This window comes from Mangifera indica, chromosome 2, assembly GCF_011075055.1.
Source record: "Mangifera indica cultivar Alphonso chromosome 2, CATAS_Mindica_2.1, whole genome shotgun sequence".
NCBI lineage: Eukaryota > Viridiplantae > Streptophyta > Magnoliopsida > Sapindales > Anacardiaceae > Mangifera > Mangifera indica.
Window position 1 is genome coordinate 17,958,717 of NC_058138.1, and position 20,443 is coordinate 17,979,159.

General features: G+C 34.1%; 3 protein-coding genes and 1 long non-coding RNA gene across 7 annotated transcripts; 2 read left to right on the forward strand and 2 right to left on the reverse strand.

Moving 5' to 3' along the window:
* The first annotated feature begins 3,381 nt into the window (after positions 1 to 3,381).
* Positions 3,382 to 5,535, forward strand: LOC123206051. Of its 3 annotated transcripts, none has more exons than XM_044623149.1 (2): positions 3,382 to 3,498; positions 4,435 to 5,535. In XM_044623149.1, the coding sequence occupies exons 1-2, from the start codon at positions 3,463 to 3,465 to the stop codon at positions 5,353 to 5,355; spliced, it is 957 nt and encodes a 318-aa protein (XP_044479084.1). In that variant the 5' UTR covers positions 3,382 to 3,462; the 3' UTR covers positions 5,356 to 5,535. The 3 variants fall into 3 exon arrangements, with proteins under 3 accessions (XP_044479084.1, XP_044479091.1, XP_044479098.1); XM_044623156.1 differs by lacking the exon at positions 3,382 to 3,498 and adding an exon at positions 3,514 to 3,881; XM_044623163.1 differs by lacking the exon at positions 3,382 to 3,498 and adding an exon at positions 3,514 to 3,700.
* Positions 5,536 to 8,304: 2,769 nt separating this feature from the next.
* On the reverse strand, positions 8,305 to 11,062 carry LOC123209478. The gene is made up of 3 exons (XR_006501072.1): positions 10,832 to 11,062; positions 9,464 to 9,822; positions 8,305 to 8,707 (listed from the first exon to the last, which is right to left on the reverse strand). It is a non-coding gene; the product is annotated as an uncharacterized LOC123209478 (long non-coding RNA).
* An 807-nt stretch (positions 11,063 to 11,869) lies between these two features.
* LOC123209476 (monofunctional riboflavin biosynthesis protein RIBA 3, chloroplastic-like) lies at positions 11,870 to 14,209 on the reverse strand. The gene is made up of 7 exons (XM_044627551.1): positions 14,125 to 14,209; positions 13,729 to 14,053; positions 13,416 to 13,637; positions 12,989 to 13,314; positions 12,764 to 12,893; positions 12,383 to 12,679; positions 11,870 to 12,297 (listed from the first exon to the last, which is right to left on the reverse strand). The coding sequence occupies exons 1-7, from the start codon at positions 14,166 to 14,168 to the stop codon at positions 12,031 to 12,033; spliced, it is 1,611 nt and encodes a 536-aa protein (XP_044483486.1). The 5' UTR covers positions 14,169 to 14,209; the 3' UTR covers positions 11,870 to 12,030.
* Positions 14,210 to 14,900: 691 nt separating this feature from the next.
* On the forward strand, positions 14,901 to 20,335 carry LOC123209477 (UDP-galactose/UDP-glucose transporter 5B-like). 2 transcript variants are annotated; one of them, XM_044627553.1, is made up of 12 exons: positions 14,901 to 15,077; positions 15,177 to 15,300; positions 15,678 to 15,791; positions 16,007 to 16,099; positions 16,226 to 16,291; positions 16,940 to 17,038; positions 17,698 to 17,777; positions 17,888 to 18,000; positions 19,266 to 19,354; positions 19,465 to 19,551; positions 19,654 to 19,722; positions 19,797 to 20,335. In XM_044627553.1, the coding sequence occupies exons 2-12, from the start codon at positions 15,190 to 15,192 to the stop codon at positions 19,920 to 19,922; spliced, it is 1,047 nt and encodes a 348-aa protein (XP_044483488.1). In that variant the 5' UTR covers positions 14,901 to 15,077; positions 15,177 to 15,189; the 3' UTR covers positions 19,923 to 20,335. The 2 variants fall into 2 exon arrangements, with proteins under 2 accessions (XP_044483488.1, XP_044483487.1); XM_044627552.1 differs by having other exon boundaries at positions 15,180 to 15,300.
* Positions 20,336 to 20,443: the final 108 nt, after the last annotated feature.

The following is a 20,443-nucleotide window of genomic DNA, read 5'->3' on the forward strand; positions in this document are numbered from 1 at the left end:
CTAATTACACCTCCATGAGCCATTACTCTTGGATCTCTACCACCGCTAACCACTCTAACAGCTACTTCAATTGTCACCTCATCACCTCCACCATACTCCTCTACTCCCACACCTTAATCCTCTACTCAATTTTGGCTGGCAAATATACTATTTAACAGTCAAAACTTAATTTTGGCTTTAATGAATGAGCAAGAAAGTTAAAATTTCAAACTTAAAGGATGAGAAATAGTATTTTAACCAAAGTTTGGGTGTAAATTGTCATTCTGCCTTCTAAAAATTAATTACATTCTTCACATGTAATAAAATTATTACTTCTGAGTTAGGTTCAATCTTTGTATATAAAATAGATGTTCATCCAAAGTTACTTTGATTAAGTTTTGGTTATCCCAAGTAAAAGTTAGACAAGGGTAACAAGATAATACAACGAACATTAAAAAAATAAAAAAAAGCATTAGTCTAATAACACAAAAAATTAAATAATAATAATAATACATCCGTAGATACATTGTATTAAGAGCCCTGCCTAATTAACTTATTTTAATCATACACTTTGTCCTAAAGCAGGCCCTTATAAAATTTAGCGGCTTTGTCTGTTTTCTAGTTAAGTGTGGAACCCAATAATTAAAATATCAAGTCACCGTAATATAATATATATAAAAAATATATTATACAAATCTAATTTGTATAATATAGAACAAAGCTGTTCCCATACTTGAAGTCGTAGTACAATCGGTGCATGCTACTTCAATGATGACAGTTGGATTAAGATAATGACATAATCCAGGATCATAATTAATTGATCTAACGATCAGCATTGAAAGTAGTATAATTATGTTCATGAAACAAGATTTATGTAAGATTAGTTTGATGGATTAAAATATAAGATGGGATTAAGAAATTGTGAAAGAGTGCCGAAACCGCTTGTTGGAAAGATAAGGGGTTGGTGGGGCATGGCATAATTCCCCATCCATGTTCATTGTCTCTGTCAGAACGAGGTTTCTGGATTTATAATATAAATTGCTTTGCAGCTGGAGACGTACATGAAGAGATGAAAGGTATATGAGGGTATGCGCTCAAATATATTATGATAATATTTTAAAATTAAAATTTTAATTTATTTAATATAATAATTATAAGGTTATTTAATATATTAAAATAAAATTTTAATATGACCTGATTAAAATAAAATTTCTCATCTATATATAATTTATGTACATGTACTGTGTAAGTGAGAGATGAGGTATAGGATACTGTTGAAAGCTATTGAGCATATGAATATTTGTTGTGAGACAAAGGGCTTGACTATTGAGCCATGTGAAAATGAAAAATAACTAATTTGTTTTTTGGCTTTTTTTGAATGAAAATGAAATTTAGACGAATATTTGGAATCCTGTATTTGGAATAGAATACTTTCAAATTTAAATTTTCTTAATGTTTCAAATAAATTTTTATTTTAAAACTATATAATAAAAATAAACGATAAAACTTGGCAATCACTGGAATATATTTTGGGTAACATCTTAGTAGAAGTTTTATTTTGGAAGGAAAGGAAAGGAAAGGAAAATATACGAGAATTAGGATGAAAAATGATATTTCACCTTGATTTGAGCAGAGTCAATTGGCATTATCCAATGCTTAATTCTCTCACCCACCATAAATTCGGTGATAGTTTAGAAATCTTAACAAGTAATTTATCGGTTTAGCAAATATTATTCAAGTAATTTATCTTTAATTTAAAATAATTTAATTATATATAATATATTATTATTGATATTTAAATTAATATTAATTATAAATATATATAATTTTATTGTAAAAGTTATGACTCTTTTGTATATATAATAGTTATAGTTGAATTCAAATTGAATTTATTTAAATTTAAGCTCAAACTCAGTTTGAATGAATTTGACTCAAATAAGTTCAAGCTTGAGTCTGAAAGTTTAATATTTTTGAACTTAAATTTTAAAGATGTTCTGCTCATGAAGCTTGTAGGCTTTAAAAATTCAATATGAATCGGTTAAAATGATATTTTTTGATCAATACAAATTGAAATAATGTCATTTTAATATTGATCCAAGTTCAAAGCTAGATTGAAATTTATTTTTTTTCAAACGAGTTGAGTTTGAATACATTTGAAGGGAGTTTGACTTTATTAAAATAAGCTCAGATGAATTTGAATTTAACGTAATTCGAATCTAATCATAATAATAGTAGCCGTGAAATACAAATATGGTATATACATAATGGCTAAACAGGCTATACGGCCATGAATATTTATTATAAAGTATATAAAAAAGAATAAGAATATGTAACATGATAAGTCAACTATTATATAGTTGAGTTCGGTTTCATCGGGCAGTTCATTGTAAGGCAATCTAGGACATCCCTAGGAAGATAATATAAGAAAATGGGTCCATCTTTCATATAAAAGAATAATCCCAGACCTAAAATTTATCATCTTTAGAGTTTCTTTGTCTCTTCTTTCATCTTTAGTTTATGAAATGTTCTTTCTTCTTGAGGAGACAACTCACATGGACTTGGGAACACGTTTGTGAGGTGAGGCTGAAATATAAAAGTCCATATATATACATAATCAATGCAACTTAATTATAGGGTTTTTACATAGGTAATAAAATAAAAAATAAATTTACCATTTGTAAAATATTTGATTGTGTCAGGTTTTTAAGTTTCCGAATTGATGTTAAATTTTGGAGAATAAAACTATTAAATTTTTATAAAAATACCCTAAATTAAATAAAAATTTGTTTCTTGATATCTTTTTTACTATTTAACCAAACTGATGGTAAAAAGTGAAAAAATAAAATTTTCAAACTTGAAAAATAAAAAAATATTACCGTTTCATCGGGTTCGAATGGGAATTGTCATTTGACCATTATAATAATGTGGGAAATGTTTAAATGGAAATGTTGTGTTTGGGGGCAGTGGAGGGAATATTCTCTTGGAACCAAGGGTATTTATGGATAGATAATTGGCTTATGTAAAGCCAAAACCGCGTAAAGCTGTGATTATGGAAAACAGCAGTTTTAGGAGGGAATGGAATATATAAGGAAAATCTAACTGGATTTAATGATTGACCATCCAGAAAACAAATATATATTATTTGAAAATTAATTTGAAATAGAGACAGGAGTCCTGAAATAAAGGGTGACGATTTAATATTACAACAGAGAGATAAGTAAAAAATATGGAATCTTTAAGCTCTTGTAATTGGAAGGTTTTTTGGTTTTAATTTTCTTTCCATGATAAAGGCTCTTTTTCTATACAATACAAGAGCCTCTCTCTCTCTCTCTCTCTCTCTCTCTCTCTCTCCTTCTCTTTGTCTTATTTGTTTCTCATTGCTCTATAAAATCACTCTTAAGTCATCTTTCTCTGCCCTCCCCCCACTACTTTTGGTTTTCTTCTCTTTCCTTCTCCTTCCCTGTTTTTCTCTGTTTCTTAACCATGGATGAGTTAGGTTCTTTATGGAGTTATCAAGCGGTGGGTTGTTTCTTCATTCCTCTTTTTTGTCTCACTCGTAGCCCTTTCAATTCATTTCTTCTTCTGGGCTTGGTTTTGTTTTGTTTTTCACTAAAATTGTGCAGTTTTTTTCTGCTTATTAAATGTTTCCAGTTTATTCTTGTTATATATGACCTTTGGCTGTCATGCGAAGCTGAGATGATCCATTGTTCCCCGGTTCAATGTATTCATTCTTTTTCATAATTTGAAACTGTGTTCTCTTCAAATGAGCAAATTTTTTCCGGAGAAATGAAGCAAAATTTTGTCTGTTTTGCATACTTCCCAAGCACAGTATTCTATGATAGAGATGGCAATTGACTCCAAAGTTTTTTTTTTGAAAATTACGCAGTATAATAGCATGAAATGTATATTTTTTTCTTTCGTTCTTTTCTACAATCCAAGTCGTTCATTTTTCTTTGTATGGCTTTTGGCATGAAGCTGTAACATCTAAAGGCAATGTTTTCTCTTGTGATTAATATATTAATAAGAAAATATTTACAGGACATTTACTGTAATTCTGTCTGGTATGAAAGCGCATTTGTTTTGAACAGAACATGTAATATTTGAATCTGGGATTCATAACATTTGGGTATGTCCTTACTAGTGTATAATGCTGTGTTCATGTGAATTCCATCTTCTTTCATTATTGCTATAATTATATGTAATTTGAAAACAATTCTTTGACTTGTAGATGTTGGTAAGTAACTGGGCCTAAGTTTTGATTACATAATTTCTCCCAACTTTTGAAAAAAATTCTCCGTTTATTTAGAATCTATCTTCCTACCATTTATGATCTATGATTTTTAAGAACCCGGGTTTGTATGTTTTTGTTTTCATGGAGTTTAATCTGTTTTGGTAATGTATTCTTTCTTTTAATTTGCACTTTATGAAACTAACCAGCCTGATTTGTGTTGACAGAAATTAGATGAACTGAATCACAAGCTTCTGTACACCACAACTGAACTGGAGACTGTGAAAATGGAAGCGAGGAAGTACAAAGAGGAGGTCAAGCATTTGCTCAATCTTCTTAAGGTTGCATATCAGGAAAGAGATGAAGCTAAAGATCAAATGCAAAAACTACTGAATAAATTCATGTCTTCAAGCCCAACTGAATTTCACCCCAATATACTTAGCCATCTCCCACATGAAAGTCCTCTTGTAGTTGTGCCAACAAAAGCAAATTCAAGCATTACTGAATCTAATAGTCACTCTGATACATATAATCCACAGTCACATGGGTCATCTCCTGTTAATTCCATTTTTGACACTGTTTCCTCCCCTGATTTCTCCAACATTAACATGGCTGATTCAAGAAACCTGAATTTTGTTAACCAGCCTTTTGTTGATGACTACAATGGCCCTATCCCAACAGGAGTAGTCTCTTCAGTAGTGACCAAAATTGATCCGGCTAGTGTGCTTCTTGACAGTCTGGTTAAGGGAAAAACTCTGCCTCAGAAAGGGAAACTATTGCAATCTGTGATGGAAGCAGGCCCCCTTCTGCAGACCCTGCTGGTTGCTGGCCCATTGCCGAGATGGAGAAATCCTCCTCCTTTGCAACCTTTCAAAATCCCACCTTTTTCCATAAGAGCTTCTGAAACTATGAGTATTAATCAGAAACCAGGTGCTAAATTAGGCTGTGTTGCTGAAAGGTCGCTGAATTCATCATCATCCTACCTTCAAATGCCTTGCGCCTCTCCTCAAATGTGTTCTACATCCATTTTAAACTTTTCAACATGTCCTGCTGCTGCTGCTGTCCAGAGTAATGAGGTACTCTTAACTGCAGGTGCTATCATAAACAACCAAATCCCACCTAGCAAGCGGCAAAGGTTTCAATATTGAGACTGAAGATTTTGTTTCAGTCTTGTAAAAATTAGTTGTTGATGGTGTAAATGTGATATATTTCTGGGTTTGAAATAACATAGAGTTTTAACTTAATTTTTTCATGGTTTCTTGGACATTTAGATGTTACACCAGTCACCAGTGGTGTTTGTATTATAAAAGTGATGGAATTTTTTCTTACTTGGTGCAAAAGATACCGCATCTTTACAACAATGGATTTGAATAAGTACTATGAAAATTGAATAATCACCAACAGTACTGAGACTGACTGCAATCAAGCTTTCATTATTTAAACACTTTCAAACCGCCTGTTCGTTGATGTACCATATTATTTGGCATTTTGCTCTAAAGCATCCTAGATCAGGGGCCTACTGAGAAAGTAGCTCAACTGATTTCCTAACAAGCCAAACCTAGTGAAAACATCAACTTCTGCAAGGCAATCGGGGGCTTTTAACCATATCTAACTGAAGATTTTGATCATAGGCTCAGGAAAACAATAGGAAAATGAAGTTTGTTTAATTAGGCCTAGCTGGACCTGGGGTGGAGCTAAGATATAAGCTGTTACTTTCATTCCAAGACTAGTTAGGTGATATTGCACAAGAATAGCTGATTTCCCAGCTTCATTAATCTATCCCAGATTCTAATAAGTTTTGATTTGGTTCCAAGATTATGATTTAGATGTTTTATTTGTTTGTATGCTAGTTTTTTATTGTGGGAACAAAACGTACAAGTTTGCAACTCTGCAGCGAGCAGCCCAACAATTGAATTATTTTCTCAAGGAATAGTGCAGTTTTATTTGTGTTACAGTATTTGGTCTGATGAACAAACAGGTTTATTGATTGAGATATGCCCACATGACTCTAAACAAAAATTCAACTTCGCTGGGCGTTATTTTGACAGCTCCAATATCACATCTCATGGGAGAATTCGCATGGAATGCAAACAAAATCTTTTAGTCAGCTCATTAGAATTTTATGGCGAACTCAGGAAAATTGTGGATTTTACTGCTAAAATATTGAATTGGTATTACACAGGATAGAGGCAGTGTCAAAATTGCAGAGACAACAATTGACACTTGCATAACAACTACTTTGGTATTATCTCCATTGTTCAGCTGATTAACTAAGGTTTCTTTAATTTTATCACCAAATTAAATTAAATTAAATATTTCTTTGACATCTCAATATTTCTGACATTCCTAGAAGCTGTTAGCAGAAATGAGAATTTGGGATAATATATGCAAAAAATCAAACTCCATGGAAATGCTTTCTGAAAACTTGAGCCTAATATGCCTTCAAGCCCATCGAATGGTGATTTCCCTGGTTGCTCTTACTTGTTCCATCTTCCTCTTGTTTAGTTATTACAATATCTTAAAGAAACTTCTCTGCTGCTGTGCATTTAATAGGGGAAACCCGGATCAAAGACAGATACTAAACGAGGCCAGCTTTGATGATCTTTCTCTGCAATTTCAGAGTCATGGGCTGAAATCATCCGTCATACACTCTTCTCATCACCCAGTTTAAGAAGAACAATAAAGAAGATTTATTGCAAGCTAGCAACTCTGAATGTGGAGTTTGTTTGGGTGAATTTGAAGAAGGGGAATGGCTAAAACATCTGCCAAAGTGTAGTCATGCATTTCATATTTCTTGCATTGACACTTGGTTTCAATCTCACCCAAATTGCCCGCTCTGCAGTTCACAAGTATTTCATCTCAATATCCCACTAGAACGTTCAGTTTCCATGTATACATTACTAGAGAGTTTAAGGAGAGAAGATTTTTTTCGTTAAAGAGCAAGACATTATCAAATTCTGCGGACTGCAGTGCTACACAACCTGATGACTTAGATATGAATCAAAAAGTAACAGCTGATTTCTTTTCATCAAATTCTAATGCACTTGGAAAATTCTTCCCCCTGAAAATTATATGCAATTTTGCCAGAGTGTTTCGAATTCGAAGATATAAGGAAAAATAAATTTAAAAAAATGGCCACAAGTTGGTAAGCCCCGTTCAGTTGGTTGACGAATAACCATGTGAATAACTGTGTTATCGGCCAAGTACCCATGAAAGAAATTCAACGGCTCCACACGTGTCTCAGCCGCTCATTTTCGTGAGAGAACTTCTTTCATAGATTCCTCGTTTTCGAGACTGCATCTCTGCAGGAAAAGGCCGGGGACTTTCCTGGGCTTATTAAATAACCTCGAATCAAAGCCCACTCACATCCACTTGTGCAGCCGTTATTTACCCTCTGTTCACCTTATTTATATGTTTAGATTTCCTTACAATCTAACGATGTGGGACTACGGTCAACCTGACAACCTTGGCTTTAAAATTAATCATAAAGGCGGTGGGTGGTCAGGGAAATAAAAAAGTAACCGTCGGATTAACGTTTGAAAAGAAATAATCAATAAGCTTAAACATAACTCATAAGACATATCTTCTCATTCTGTTTGCTATTATTATATCATACAGATTAAATTAAAAAAACACACCTAGAGATGAGAATTTGACTGTTATTTATTATAATGTGTAGACTTTCGACCGACAACACTACATGCAGTCGACAGAGAGCTTTCAAAATCCTCTCTATTTTATATCTGAAATGATATAAAGCTCACCAACCACGACGAAACTCTTTGGATATACCAACTTCTCCAATTTGACAATGTGCTTAAATTATAATTAACATGGTTAAGTTCTAAAAACCACAAAATTATATACTCAGCAGAGCAATGTTAAACCCCCATAAACAGGTTAGCAATCAAGTGATTTCATCAACATGTTTGAATAAAGTTCAGGCTGTTCATCACAATCAACAAATTCCAAAAATAAGTAAATTAAAATTGGAACTCATGTCCCAAAATCTGTTAAAAACGCTATCTGAAAAGATATAAATTCACAATAATTTGTACCATCAGGCCTGCATCACAATAATTGAATTCACAAGGATTGGTCATGAAATATAGAAAAAAATATAAGCAACTATATCCCACTAGAATTTAATATAAAAAGTATATGGCAATGTAATAAAATTCATGACAAAACACCATATGACAAACATCTGATTTAGCTGTTTATTTGCTCTGTATTATATCCGGGTCAAGCTTGGACAAGAATAAGCACATGATCAAAGTGCTAAATAAATCGAGGCTCAAACTTGGCTCGATTTGTAAATTTGAAGCTCAAAAGCAAATTGATTTTGGGCTCGATCCAAGTGAGATAGAACCTGACTCGCTTATGAAAACGAACTCAATCCTTGGCTCAAGCTTAATTCTACTTGAGCTCTAATTTGAGTTGTTTGATTTGAGCTGCAATGCGAGCTCCAATACCTGGGATTGAATCCAGCCCTAATACCTATGTAAAAGCCCAACCACCAAAAAATTGTATATAAATAAAAAAACTATCAAGATTTCTTTTCATTCTCTGATAAAAATGATCTCCAAACATCAATAATATATAAGATAACCATGTCCAAAAAAGTGAGCTCAAAATTGTGCAGGATAACAAGGAAAGAGGTTACCAAAAAAACTCAATGCAAAAAAAAAAAAAAAAAAATGAAGAATCATGAAAATAAGACTTCACAGACAAGTATAACACATGGTCACTTTTCTAGCAAGAAGGCTACTCCCAACTACTCAATCTGGCAACTTAGAGTTAGTTTATCACCACAGAAAACTCCTCAGAATGTCTAACCACCAAAAATCTTCATGACTTAGAGTGAACAAGGATTGGACCAAGCGGGACTGACGGACAATTGGTCAGGCACATCTATGTCAAACATCTTGGTAAGAGCAATCTGACAGTGACTGAAACATGTCAGCTTTATTCTTGAGACATGAACAACCTAAGTAATACTAGAAGAAAATTTTTATTCAAGTTCCCTATCTGCTTAGACTACATGCTTATTACTTGACATATATCAATCCTGCCTCTAGGATACCTTCCAAAGCAAAAAAGAATATTATAGTCATTCATAAATAATTAATAAACAGAAACATAACCAGTGGTTGGATGGTAACATGCTTTTTATAGTGAATAACCTACAGTGGTCAGGAAGTAAAAAGGGTTTACAGGAGGAATACAATGATGAAACAAATGTAAGTGGCTCACCTGATCAAGGTATTCACTTTCTTTGCCTGAATATCATACATCTTTTTGACTGCATCCTTTATCTGCTTTTTGTCAGCACGAATGTCAACAATGAAAAGCAAAGTATTGTCATCTTCAATCTTCTTCATGGCAGACTCAGTAGTGAGGGGATACTTGAGAATTTGATAATGATCAAGCTTATTCCTTGGTGGAGCACTGATGCGACGGTACTTGGGGTTCCTGTCCTTCTTCAATGTCTTCGGCGGTGAAATGTAACAGATGTTCAGATCTTCTTGGCCTTCTTCTTAAAGGTTGGTCCAGACTTCACAGCCTTCGCAGCCTTCAAGGCCTGTGCCTTTGGATCAGCCTTTTTGTATCACCTACACAGGATGCAGACCAATCTAATGTTTAATATATGCACACCTCAATTTTATCCTCATTTTAAACTGACAGAATTTGAAGAAATACCCAATGCTTTAATTCTTGACGAAATAAACTATCTTGAAATCATTGATAACAATATAATGACTAGTCATGTAACAAGTCAAGCTAATACTTCAGCACTTCTCATTACAACATAACAGCAGAAAAAAGTTTTAACCACTCTCCAAAGATTGGAAGAACTAAGTACTTCTAATACATTATTTATTGCTATGGTCAACTGATTATTCTTCTAAGAACCATCAATATGTAATAAGAGAGTTACTAGCAGTAGGATATGTTCTAACTTGCTTTAATTAATTAACATTTTCCCATCCTGATTATTCCTTCCCACACCATGCCCTTCAAATGTGAATCCCTGGTCTGCCCCTAAGCAAACAATTTTAGGAATAAACCTACCTCAAAACTTAATACATCTACAACTGACGCATTTGCCACACAACAAGTTTGACTAAAGCCTAGACTACACAATGAACATTAGACCAGTGAGCTACCATATGAGCATTGTTTCACTATGACCAGTGAGCTACCAGTGAGATACATGGATTAAAATACATTACATATTCCAAAAACTAAGTTGTTAATCTACGATTATAATACTTTATTTTTTCATAGGCTACATCGGATTTTGCTTCTTTGTACATTGATATCAAATTTGGCTTCTCTAATTATAGCTAGTTTACATTATGATCCACTGGAATGCCACCTTCATCCTCTATCTCCGAGAAAACAACTTTACCATTCTGCCTCCCATTGAAAAATGTTGCGATAATCATTCACACATGTTCAGAGTAATTTCATTTTTTTCAGCAACGAACTATAGAAGGTAAGAAAAGAATCAGAAACAGAATGCACAGACAAATACAAAATATTACAAAGATTAAAAATGTGTGCAAAGTTGATCAGAGCTTAAAAGCAGTAAGATAACACGAATGGAGAACAGTATACCCTTAGGAGGAGCCATTGGTCGCTGAAGAAGAAGCTGCCTCGCCTAAACCCTAAAACAAACACGTGAACAATAGAGCATTCAGTGAATACTCTCCCACAGTGGATGCTGTTAATTAGATAAGCAGAGAAATAGACTCAGAGAGACACCCGTGGATGAGAAGTAGAAGTAGAACAGCCGGCCTAATTGGGGCTGGGGAAATGGAGAGCCAACATGGTGTATAAAGAGAGAGGCTACTAAATTTTAAGGTCAATTTATAAGTGGAGGTATGTGTTTGGTCCACATTGGGCCAAACTCTTCGTCTAGATAGGACCAAATTGGTGGGTTGTTCCTAAATATCCATTTATAAAACGAATTATTTTTACTATTTTATGTTTACACTGTCAAATTTTTATTGTTATTATTAACAGTATTAATTTTAAGGTAAAAAAAAAGTTATTTCTACTTATAAAAATTGTGAAGTGCTTTTAGACTAAAACATGGGGAGTAAAAATAAAAGTTACTTTTTTAAAAAAAAAAATCTTGGTCAGTAATAAATATCCCACTAAAATTCTTAAATATTACTAAATTGTCCTTTACTCATCTATTTCAATCAGAGCCGAATGTTCTACGTCTACTAGTTGTGTCTTAGTACTGAAAAGTTGTTTGGAGAGTAGTGGATGTAGTTTATGCACAAGTTTTGATGACAGTACTTCAATAATTGAATTAGATGAGTAAAGGGCAATTTAGTAATATTTAGTAATCTTAACGGGTTATTTATCCATTTTTACAAAATTGAGTAATTTTATATATATAATTTTTATGTATAATTTTATATATAAATAATAATATATTATTATATAATTAATTATAAATTAAAAATAAAATAATATTAAATTATATGATCAGATACCATTGTTTATATATATAATATTATTGTTTTGAGTTAAATTTCCAATCTTATAACATCACCTATTACAATAAGCTGAAAATAAAAGCACATTTCCTCACGGGTGTTGGTTATTTCAAAATTAAAATATAACTAAAAAAAATCACAAGGCCGAGGTTTTTTTATTACTCTGTTACCTATTTTGCTTTTTATTATACCATGTGTTCCAACCACAGAATGAATTGTTTGTGCAATTACTTACAAGTTACAACAAATACAATCAAGTTGAAATAATCATCAAAATCAATAGAATGAACTTTAAAAGACCATAAATTATTCCTTCTTTAGTTCATCCTCTGGTGAATCTTTGTTGTTTATGGTTGATATGAAGAACCCGGACAGTGGTCCACTTATATCGGAGCCATAAATATGACCCATCTTGGTACGTTTTGTTTCCAGGTACCTTTGATTTTCCTCTGTAATGGGCGTCAAGACAGGAACTCTGCTGATCACTGCCAGGCCGTAGCCCTTTAAACCGATGAACTTGGCTGGATTGTTTGTCATTAGCCTCATTGTTCGAACCCCTAAATCTCTTAGGATCTGCCACCATCGAAATTCATTATGTTTATGAATCAAAGAGATTTTTCCCCAAAAAAAGATAAAGAGATTGAATTGTCTTGCTGACCTGGGCACCAATGCCATATTCCCGAGCATCAACGGCTAAACCAAGTTCTATATTCGCTTGAACGGTGTCGTGGCCTTGATCCTGCAAATTATAGGCTCGAAGTTTGTGGCCTAGGCCGATTCCACGTCCTTCGTGACCTCGAAGGTAAACAACAACTCCTTTACCAGCTTGTTCTATTAACTGCATTGCCAAATCCAACTGATTGCCACAGTCACACCTAGCTGACCCAAATATATCTCCAGTTAGACATTCTGAATGAACTCTTACAAGAACATCTTGCCCGTTTCCAATGTCTCCCTAATAATTGCCATGTAAAAATTGCAAGTCAAAGACAAATCTGAGTTAATCAACGTTCTTGTATAAGGAGCAGATTTGAATTACCTTCACAATAGCTACATGTTCAGTTCCATCTAGTTTCGAGCGGTAGCAGTAAGCTTGAAATAAACCCCATTTAGTTGGCAAACGTGAAATGGCTGTTCTTTCTACCAGTTTTTCTCTCTTTCGCTGGTATCTACAGGCATGATATACATCATCGATCAGATTCATCCCCTTTCCCTAATTAATATGTTTTAGGCAGCATAGAGTCGTTTCTTTTCTACAACTTACCTGATCAAATCAGTTATTGAGACAACTGGAATGCTGTGCTCCAATGCCAACTTCCTTAAACTAACCAATGAGGAAATGGAACCATCATTTGGATCAACAATGGTGGAAAGAACAGAAACCGGCCGCAGACCAGCCAACAGAAGCAGATCAACAGAAGCTTCAGTGTGACCAGCCCTTCTTAAAATCCCACCATTACGATATTTCAGTGGAAACACATGTCCTGGCCTTCTAAAGTCTTCTGGCTTAGACTCTGGTGATGAAAGAGCAACAACAGTTGTTGCCCTATCCGAAGCCGAAACACCAGTAGATGTCCCAGATTTTGCATCCTGAAATAGCACATATAGTTATTACATATAATCTGAACAGTTTATTCAGAAATTCCTGCAACAACATAAGTTTATAAAGCGGGTGTAAGTTTTAGTTTTACCACTGTGATTGTGAAAGTTGGCGCAGAAGAGTCCTCTCCTTTAGTTTCTTGTGACATCAAAGGAAGTTTCAGTCTCTCAAGATCCTCTTCTTTCATGCCTACAGAAACAATTCCTGAGCCATGCTTAATCATAAATGCCACATCCTGAGGAATTACTAGAGATGCTGCCTTGATGAGGTTTCCTTCAACATCTCTGTTTTCATCATCAATCACAATCACAAACTACAAAATTTTCCACTGATACATGCTTAGTCTTCCTCTACAGGTTTGGCAGTTCAGTCAGTGCTAAAATATAAGTATAATTGGTACCAACCTTTCCTTGGCGTAGTGTGTTGAGTGCTTGCTCAATGGAGGAGAAGCCGTCAGTTGGGCAATCAGGATCACCCTCTGCATCGCTAACGAAAAAATCAATAGTTTCAGGTGTAATTTCAGCATCTAGAGTCCCAAATGGAGCTGAACCAGACTCATCAAATGCACCTAACAAAGAACCATTTTCATTTTCATTCAAAAAACTATCATCAGACAGATTTCCAGCTCCAAATCCTGATAATCCAACAGACCAGCAGGTGGAACTTAACCACCTCTGTCTGTATAGCCCAAATTCTACACTCTGAGAAGGGGTGGCAAATCCATGAATCCTGAAACAGAACCATCAATTCAATATTAACCGACAAGAAACATGGACAAAATTAATCAAAGAAACAAATACCTGATGTGATGAAACAAGGGCCGCGGTAGCAGAATGCTGTCCATGGAAACTGAGAAAAACTGCAAAGATTAGTTTCTTTGACCATTCAATTTGTTGTTATGTCACTTACGTGCCATATAAAGCTTAAAGCCCCACCTCTAGTTCTGGATTTGGGGGTCGTTATCCAAAAAATTTAAATGTATGAATATTTTCAGCCACATCCCTATTAATCACCATTACACATGGCCCGAACAAGTACTGTGAACTATTGTTCGAACTAAATTCTGAAAAAATTTTCGCAAGATTCTGAAAGAAGCTCAATCCCTAATGCTTGCATTTGTTAAGACGATTTCAGAAAAGTTTCTTGTAAAAGTGTAGGCAAAAGTTTTTGAAAGCTTATTTTCGAAAAGCTCTATCGTGCCAAAAGCCGTTTTATCCGTTTCAAAAATTTAATTATAAAGTAATAATTTTATTTAACGTGATATTTATTTAAAAATTATAATATCATTTAAAACGTTCTAAATCTAATGTCCATTTTTACCAAGATTATTACTTTCCATTATGAATATGCTTTGACGCTATAAAACACAAACCAAATCATTCCAACTCATCATACGAGATTTTGACTGTTGACCAAAGCCAATGCATCAGCGTCATCAAACCCAGCGCTAGTCAACACAACTTTTGTAAACCTAAACTTTAACGGTCCAGATCCGTGATGTGATTCTCCCGCGTATCACTTGATCACTAAACTGATCAATCCACCACATGCGGCTGGCTGATGTGGCTGAACTTTATAAACTCTACGGACAAAAAGAGAACGAGAAAAAGTCACCGGCATAAATCGCACTCAGTCGATCACCACGAAGCCCTGTAACGCGTAACATTACAGGGTTGTTGCCCCTCTGCACCGCCGCCACGTGTCCTCCTTCAGCAGCCTTCCTTTTCCTGCCACAATCACCGGTGCACTTCGGGTCTTCCTCTAATCCTTCGTCAACTTTGCCGTTTTGTTTCATTTCATGTCCTTTTGTTACTTTTTTTTGGTTTGTTTATTTTTGTTTTGTGATGTGAAGTAGTTGATGGGCCATGGCCGAACCATTGGCACCGGAAACTGGATTGAGAGGGAAGAAGATTTGGAGAATGATCTTTGCTGTTTCTGGAATAATGACTACGCTTGTCATCTATGGCCTATTACAGGCATGTTGGTTTGTCAAAATCTTTCTCGGTTGATATGATTTTAGTTAATGTTATGACTTGTGCTGTATTGCACAATTGAGAGTTAAATTTGATGTATCTTTTTCTGTTCCATTCATGTAGATTTTGCATGGATAAAATATTGAAATTTAGCAAAATGTGTGAGTTTTTAACAACTCATAATGTTTATTACGGTATTATTAAGAGTTCTTAGGTGGAAATGTAAATTGATTGTATTAATTACTTGAAAACCAATAAGCATTCATAATGCTGGATTGAATAATAAGGGTTTTCAGAAATGTTGCTTATTTCAGCATTTTACATTTGGGGAAAATGATTTTTATCCAAGGGATTTATTAAAATGGGCTTCTAATTTGCAGGAGAAGATTATGAGAGTTCCATATGGGGTAAACAAGGAGTATTTTAGGTACTCACTATTTCTTGTTTTCTGCAACCGCCTTACAACATCGGCTGTCTCTGCTGGGTTTTTGTTGGTAAATTATTGTTTGTTAATAGATCTTTCAGCAATTTTATATTTTGAGATAAGCCTTATGGAGTGCATGTAGGAATCATTAGATTGGAGTGGAAGTTATGCTTTTGCATTTTAGCTGGATATAAACTGAGACGTGCATCATGGAAAGGTGTGGGATGGTTTACATTTGAATTTTTTTTTCTTGATAATATTGACTTGTTTTTGTTTCTCTTCTAGGCAAGTCAAAAGGCGTTGAATCCTGTTGCTCCAGTTTATAAGTATTGCCTCGTATCTGTCTCAAACATTCTAACCACAACATGTCAGTATGAGGTAAGCCATGTCTTATTCAGCGTTCATTTCAACACCTATTCTAATCAGCATATATTTTTTAATATAAAATTATGACTTATTAAATAAATTCTATGAACTTTTGTTGACCATATAAACTTGCTCCAGGCCCTCAAGTATGTGAGCTTCCCAGTTCAGACGCTTGCAAAGTGCGCTAAGATGATACCTGTTATGGTAAGTTCAATTATGTGCACGTAGGCTGGATTGTAAGTATGGGAAATTTTTGTGTGTTTCACCTGTTTCTAGCAGCCTTATGTTTCTTATTTTTAGTTTCTCCTTGGCATATTTTTGTCTATGGGCTTATTCTATTATTCCAGTTTTATAATTTGTTTGAGTTTAGCAGTGTAGATAACCTGTATTGCAGGGGAATAGCTGGTCATAAAATAGTTTTTCCCTTAAAGAAGCATTTTGATAGAGGCTGTTTGGTATCACTCTTGTGGCCTTTAGAAGGAAGCTGATTCTCATATTCCAGTTTTATTATTTGTTTGAGTTTTGGCAGTGTAGATAACCTGTATTGTTGGGAAATAGCTGGTCATAAAATTTCCCTCAAAGAAGTACTTTGACAGAGGTTGTTTTGTATCACTCTTGTGGCCTTTAGAATGAAGTTGATTCCAGGTGTTCCCTATACATAATGTTTAACTTATAATTGAAAATTTATTGTAAGAAATGCGATTTCTTCTCAATTTAAAGATGATTTTTTTACAGCCATCCCTTTTAAGAATAAGCAATGTTTAACTTTTTGTTCTCTGTTTGACACGCTTCTGATTACCAATCTTTAACTGGTAAACTTTCTAGATTTATTCCTCTTTCACACTTTTACAGATTTGGGGCACCATCATCATGCAAAAGAGATACAAGGGATCTGACTATTTGTTTGCTTTGCTAGTGACACTGGGTTGTTCAATATTTATATTATTTCCGGTAATTCATTGCCCTCTCTAATTCTCAGTCTGACCACCTTCATGTTTAAAAAAAGTTAGGCGTCTTCTCTATATTATTAATTTATTAGACAAATGTTTATTATTCTTTTCCACGACTATGCTTACTTCAAGAGTGCTCAAAGTCACTCACCTTGTATGAATTGAACTTTCGTTTATTTTTGGATCTGTTTTTTGTGTGCATCTGTTTCTTCATTGGGTTAAATAAAGCTCAGGTTACATAAGCAATCAGGTGAATGATGATTTTTGCAGCCTGCATTTAAATCTTTATTTCTTTTAACCAACATTTCAGACATTGACAATTGAGAGTAGTCAAATGGGTACACCTTTGTCACTTACCTTCAATTTGCATGGTTGCATGAGCAGTTGTTATGTATGTGAGCAAGCAGTTTTGACCAATATGTTTTGTTGGATGACTGGAGAAAAACTTGAAAGATGTTCTTTTCCCAATGAATGATGTTTTGGAATGCCTGTCTATTACAAAAAAGGCTTTTTAATCTACCTTTTTGAGTATATGCTGTCATACTTGATGCATAAATCTGTTGATGGGTTTACTTGTTGTAATGTGCTATGGTTGGAGTTGTAATAAATTATTGGGTAAGCTCAATCAATTTAAGTTCCCTTCTTCCATTCAAACTGTAGGCTGGTACAGACATTAGTCCTTACAACAGAGGGAGGGAAAACACTGCATGGGGTGTTTCCTTGATGGTTGGCTATCTTGGGTATCAACTTGGAATTCATTTCTCTCATCATTAAAATTTTAAACTTCTTGTTAATCAGTTCAAATTGCTAATAATGTACCTCCTGATGTTCATTTGGTGTGTCTTGATAGGTTTGATGGCTTTACTAGCACATTTCAAGATAAGCTTTTCAAAGGCTATGATATGGAAATACACAATCAAATATTCTACACAACACTGTGTTCTTGTGTTCTCAGCTTAACAGGTGAGTTCCCTGCGTATCCTAAATCTAGTAAAACCATTGTGGATAAAAATTTTGCATTTGGTGTTCTTGGGACTTAGCTGGTTCTTGGTTAATTGCTTCTGATACTGTTGGTTTTGGGAGGATATGTTGGTATTCAGTTTTATGAAATGTTTTGTTGCTTTATCTTATGTTGCAATTGTTATTATGGGATGTATATTATTCCAATGCGATGTATTTAGAATTGTTTTAATGAGATTTCATTTTTGGAGCATTATATCTACACTTTTTTAAACTAGATATGTACCTGGATTTTCCAATAGGATTTACAGAAATTTAAAGAATGTAACTCCATATCTATGTATGCATTTTTGTCTTTTTGGATGAGAATATCATTCCAATCCTTTTTTGTGTTATGAAAGTTATGATATAGTATGGCTTATGTTAACATTCCCATATTCTTTTTTTTTTCCCCCTCTAAAGTCAATCGCAGGGGGCAAATATAAACCATGATGTTATATTTTAAATTTCAAGTTTTATAACATTTTGGACAGTTTAGAAAAATGGATGGAATATCGCCCAACTTGAAGATTTTTAAAACTTGACCTTGCTGTGCTGCCTTTGCAGTGAGTGAAATTGTTTTTTGAAATCATTGCCTGAATGTTTGACTCATGCCTAAAATTTTGGCACTGATTGAACTTTCCTATGTAATCTGTACTTTTATGAATTGATTTTCCATGACAGAAACTAAGATGTATGATTTCTTTAAACTGCTTTAAGGCTGACACATTTTGCCAAGGAAGCAGACCATCTCATGTGTATTTGTGTCAGCTTACTACCCTACTTAGGAAGCCTTGACATAGCAAAATTTTCTTCATTTTCTGTTTTTAAATTATTGTAAGCTCAAAGTAAGCAAAAATGGTTGTCCCCCTTCCCAAATTAGCCTCTACTTTAAAGTTTTAAACTATCAGATGTCATAATAATAATTCTGTTGCCTTCATAAACCTAAAAATTCAAGTCTGTAACATCTAGAAAACCCTCAGGCTATATTTAGTGAACCCCTATGTTTGAAGGCAATAGAATTATTACTGTGACATCTGCTAGTCTAAAACTTTTCAAGTAAATTGGACCTAGTTAAACATCTTTTTATATTAGAATTTAGTTGCAGGATTTCAAAGTATACTATTACTATTTTCTGTATTATCTTTTATACAAGAGCATCATTTGTTATGTTAGTGTTTTGTATTAGAATTTAGCTGCTGATTGTGTTTAACTTCTTTCTGGTTTAGGTCTACTACTAGAAGGACATCTACTTCTAGCAATAGATTTTGTTTATCGCCATAATGATTGTTTCTTGGACATTGTGTTACTTTCTACTGTAAGATTTTCTTCTTGGTCTAACAGTTATATTTTCACATCTATTACTAAATTTTGAGTGGTGGAGAAAGTCATGCGATAATACTGAATAAATAAGGTTATTTATTGCAGGTAGCTACCACCAGTCAGTTCTTCATTTCTTACACAATTCGAACATTTGGTGCCCTCACATTTGCCACCATAATGACCACAAGACAGGTAAAATAGATGTTTTCCACAACTAAATCTAATGTCCTACTATATGCCCCATAAAGTATGCTTTCTAATTATTGTCATTTTGTCTTCTGTTTGTTGTTCAAGCTGTTGAGCATCATGCTGTCATGTGTGTGGTTTGCCCATCCACTTAGCTGGGAACAGTGGATTGGAGCAGTAAGCCTTCAATCTCAATTCTTGTTGAAACTTTCATTTAAAACTAAATAATCCTAATGTATGTCTTTGATCAGGTTATTGTTTTTGGTTCTCTATATGCGAAAAGCTTCTTGAGAAATGTACCAAAGCCTCCACCTCCTGAATTTCCTATGGAAAACATACGAAATGGTGCATCTAATCCTGTGAAGGGGAACCCTTGATAAATTTCCTCCCTTGATAAAATTACTCAATAATAATCTTCTAGCTTAACAATGTTTTGCAGAAGTTGCAATCAGTAGTTGCAACCTCTAATTGTCAGGTGAAGGAGGAAGTTGAAGTTATTGGTGTAAAGCAGCATTTTGTAGATTGTGAACTTGGGATGAACAACATGGCAGCAAATACAGGTAACAGAATTGAAGAGATATTTGATGAACCCCCAATTTTTCTGTAGGGACAATAACTATAGATAGACTACAGAAAGAAAAGAAGTTTTTTTTCCGGTTTTGATTTCGTGTTTTGTTGCTTGCATACAAATGATGTAGAAGATGTATTATCAGCTACACATTGTTTTTTCCTCTGACAAAAAACGAGATCAAAATGAAAGCAAAATGATTTAAAGCTTTTTTTGAGTCAACTCAAAAGTGTCTGTAAAACATCTATTCATGTTATGTTATTTGAGTAATGATGCGCAAAAATGAAGGTTTGCTTTTGAGTGGCAATATGTGCAACAGAGGTTGGATGA

Coding starts and splice junctions, on each gene's coding strand:
- LOC123209477 (XM_044627553.1), top strand. CDS start 15,190: ATGGCCGAACCATTGGCACCGGAAACTGGATTGAGAGGGAAGAAGATT. Junction 18,001..19,265: donor TTGTGTTCTCAGCTTAACAG/GTGAGTTCCCTG, acceptor TTTCTGGTTTAG/GTCTACTACTAGAAGGACAT. Junction 19,723..19,796: donor GGGAACAGTGGATTGGAGCA/GTAAGCCTTCAA, acceptor GTCTTTGATCAG/GTTATTGTTTTTGGTTCTCT.
- LOC123206051 (XM_044623149.1), top strand. CDS start 3,463: ATGGATGAGTTAGGTTCTTTATGGAGTTATCAAGCG. Junction 3,499..4,434: donor CTTTATGGAGTTATCAAGCG/GTGGGTTGTTTC, acceptor TTGTGTTGACAG/AAATTAGATGAACTGAATCA.
- LOC123209476 (XM_044627551.1), bottom strand. CDS start 14,168: ATGGACAGCATTCTGCTACCGCGGCCCTTGTTTCATCACATCAG. Junction 12,894..12,988: donor TCAATAACTGATTTGATCAG/GTAAGTTGTAGA, acceptor TCATGCCTGTAG/ATACCAGCGAAAGAGAGAAA. Junction 12,680..12,763: donor AACATGTAGCTATTGTGAAG/GTAATTCAAATC, acceptor GGCAATTATTAG/GGAGACATTGGAAACGGGCA.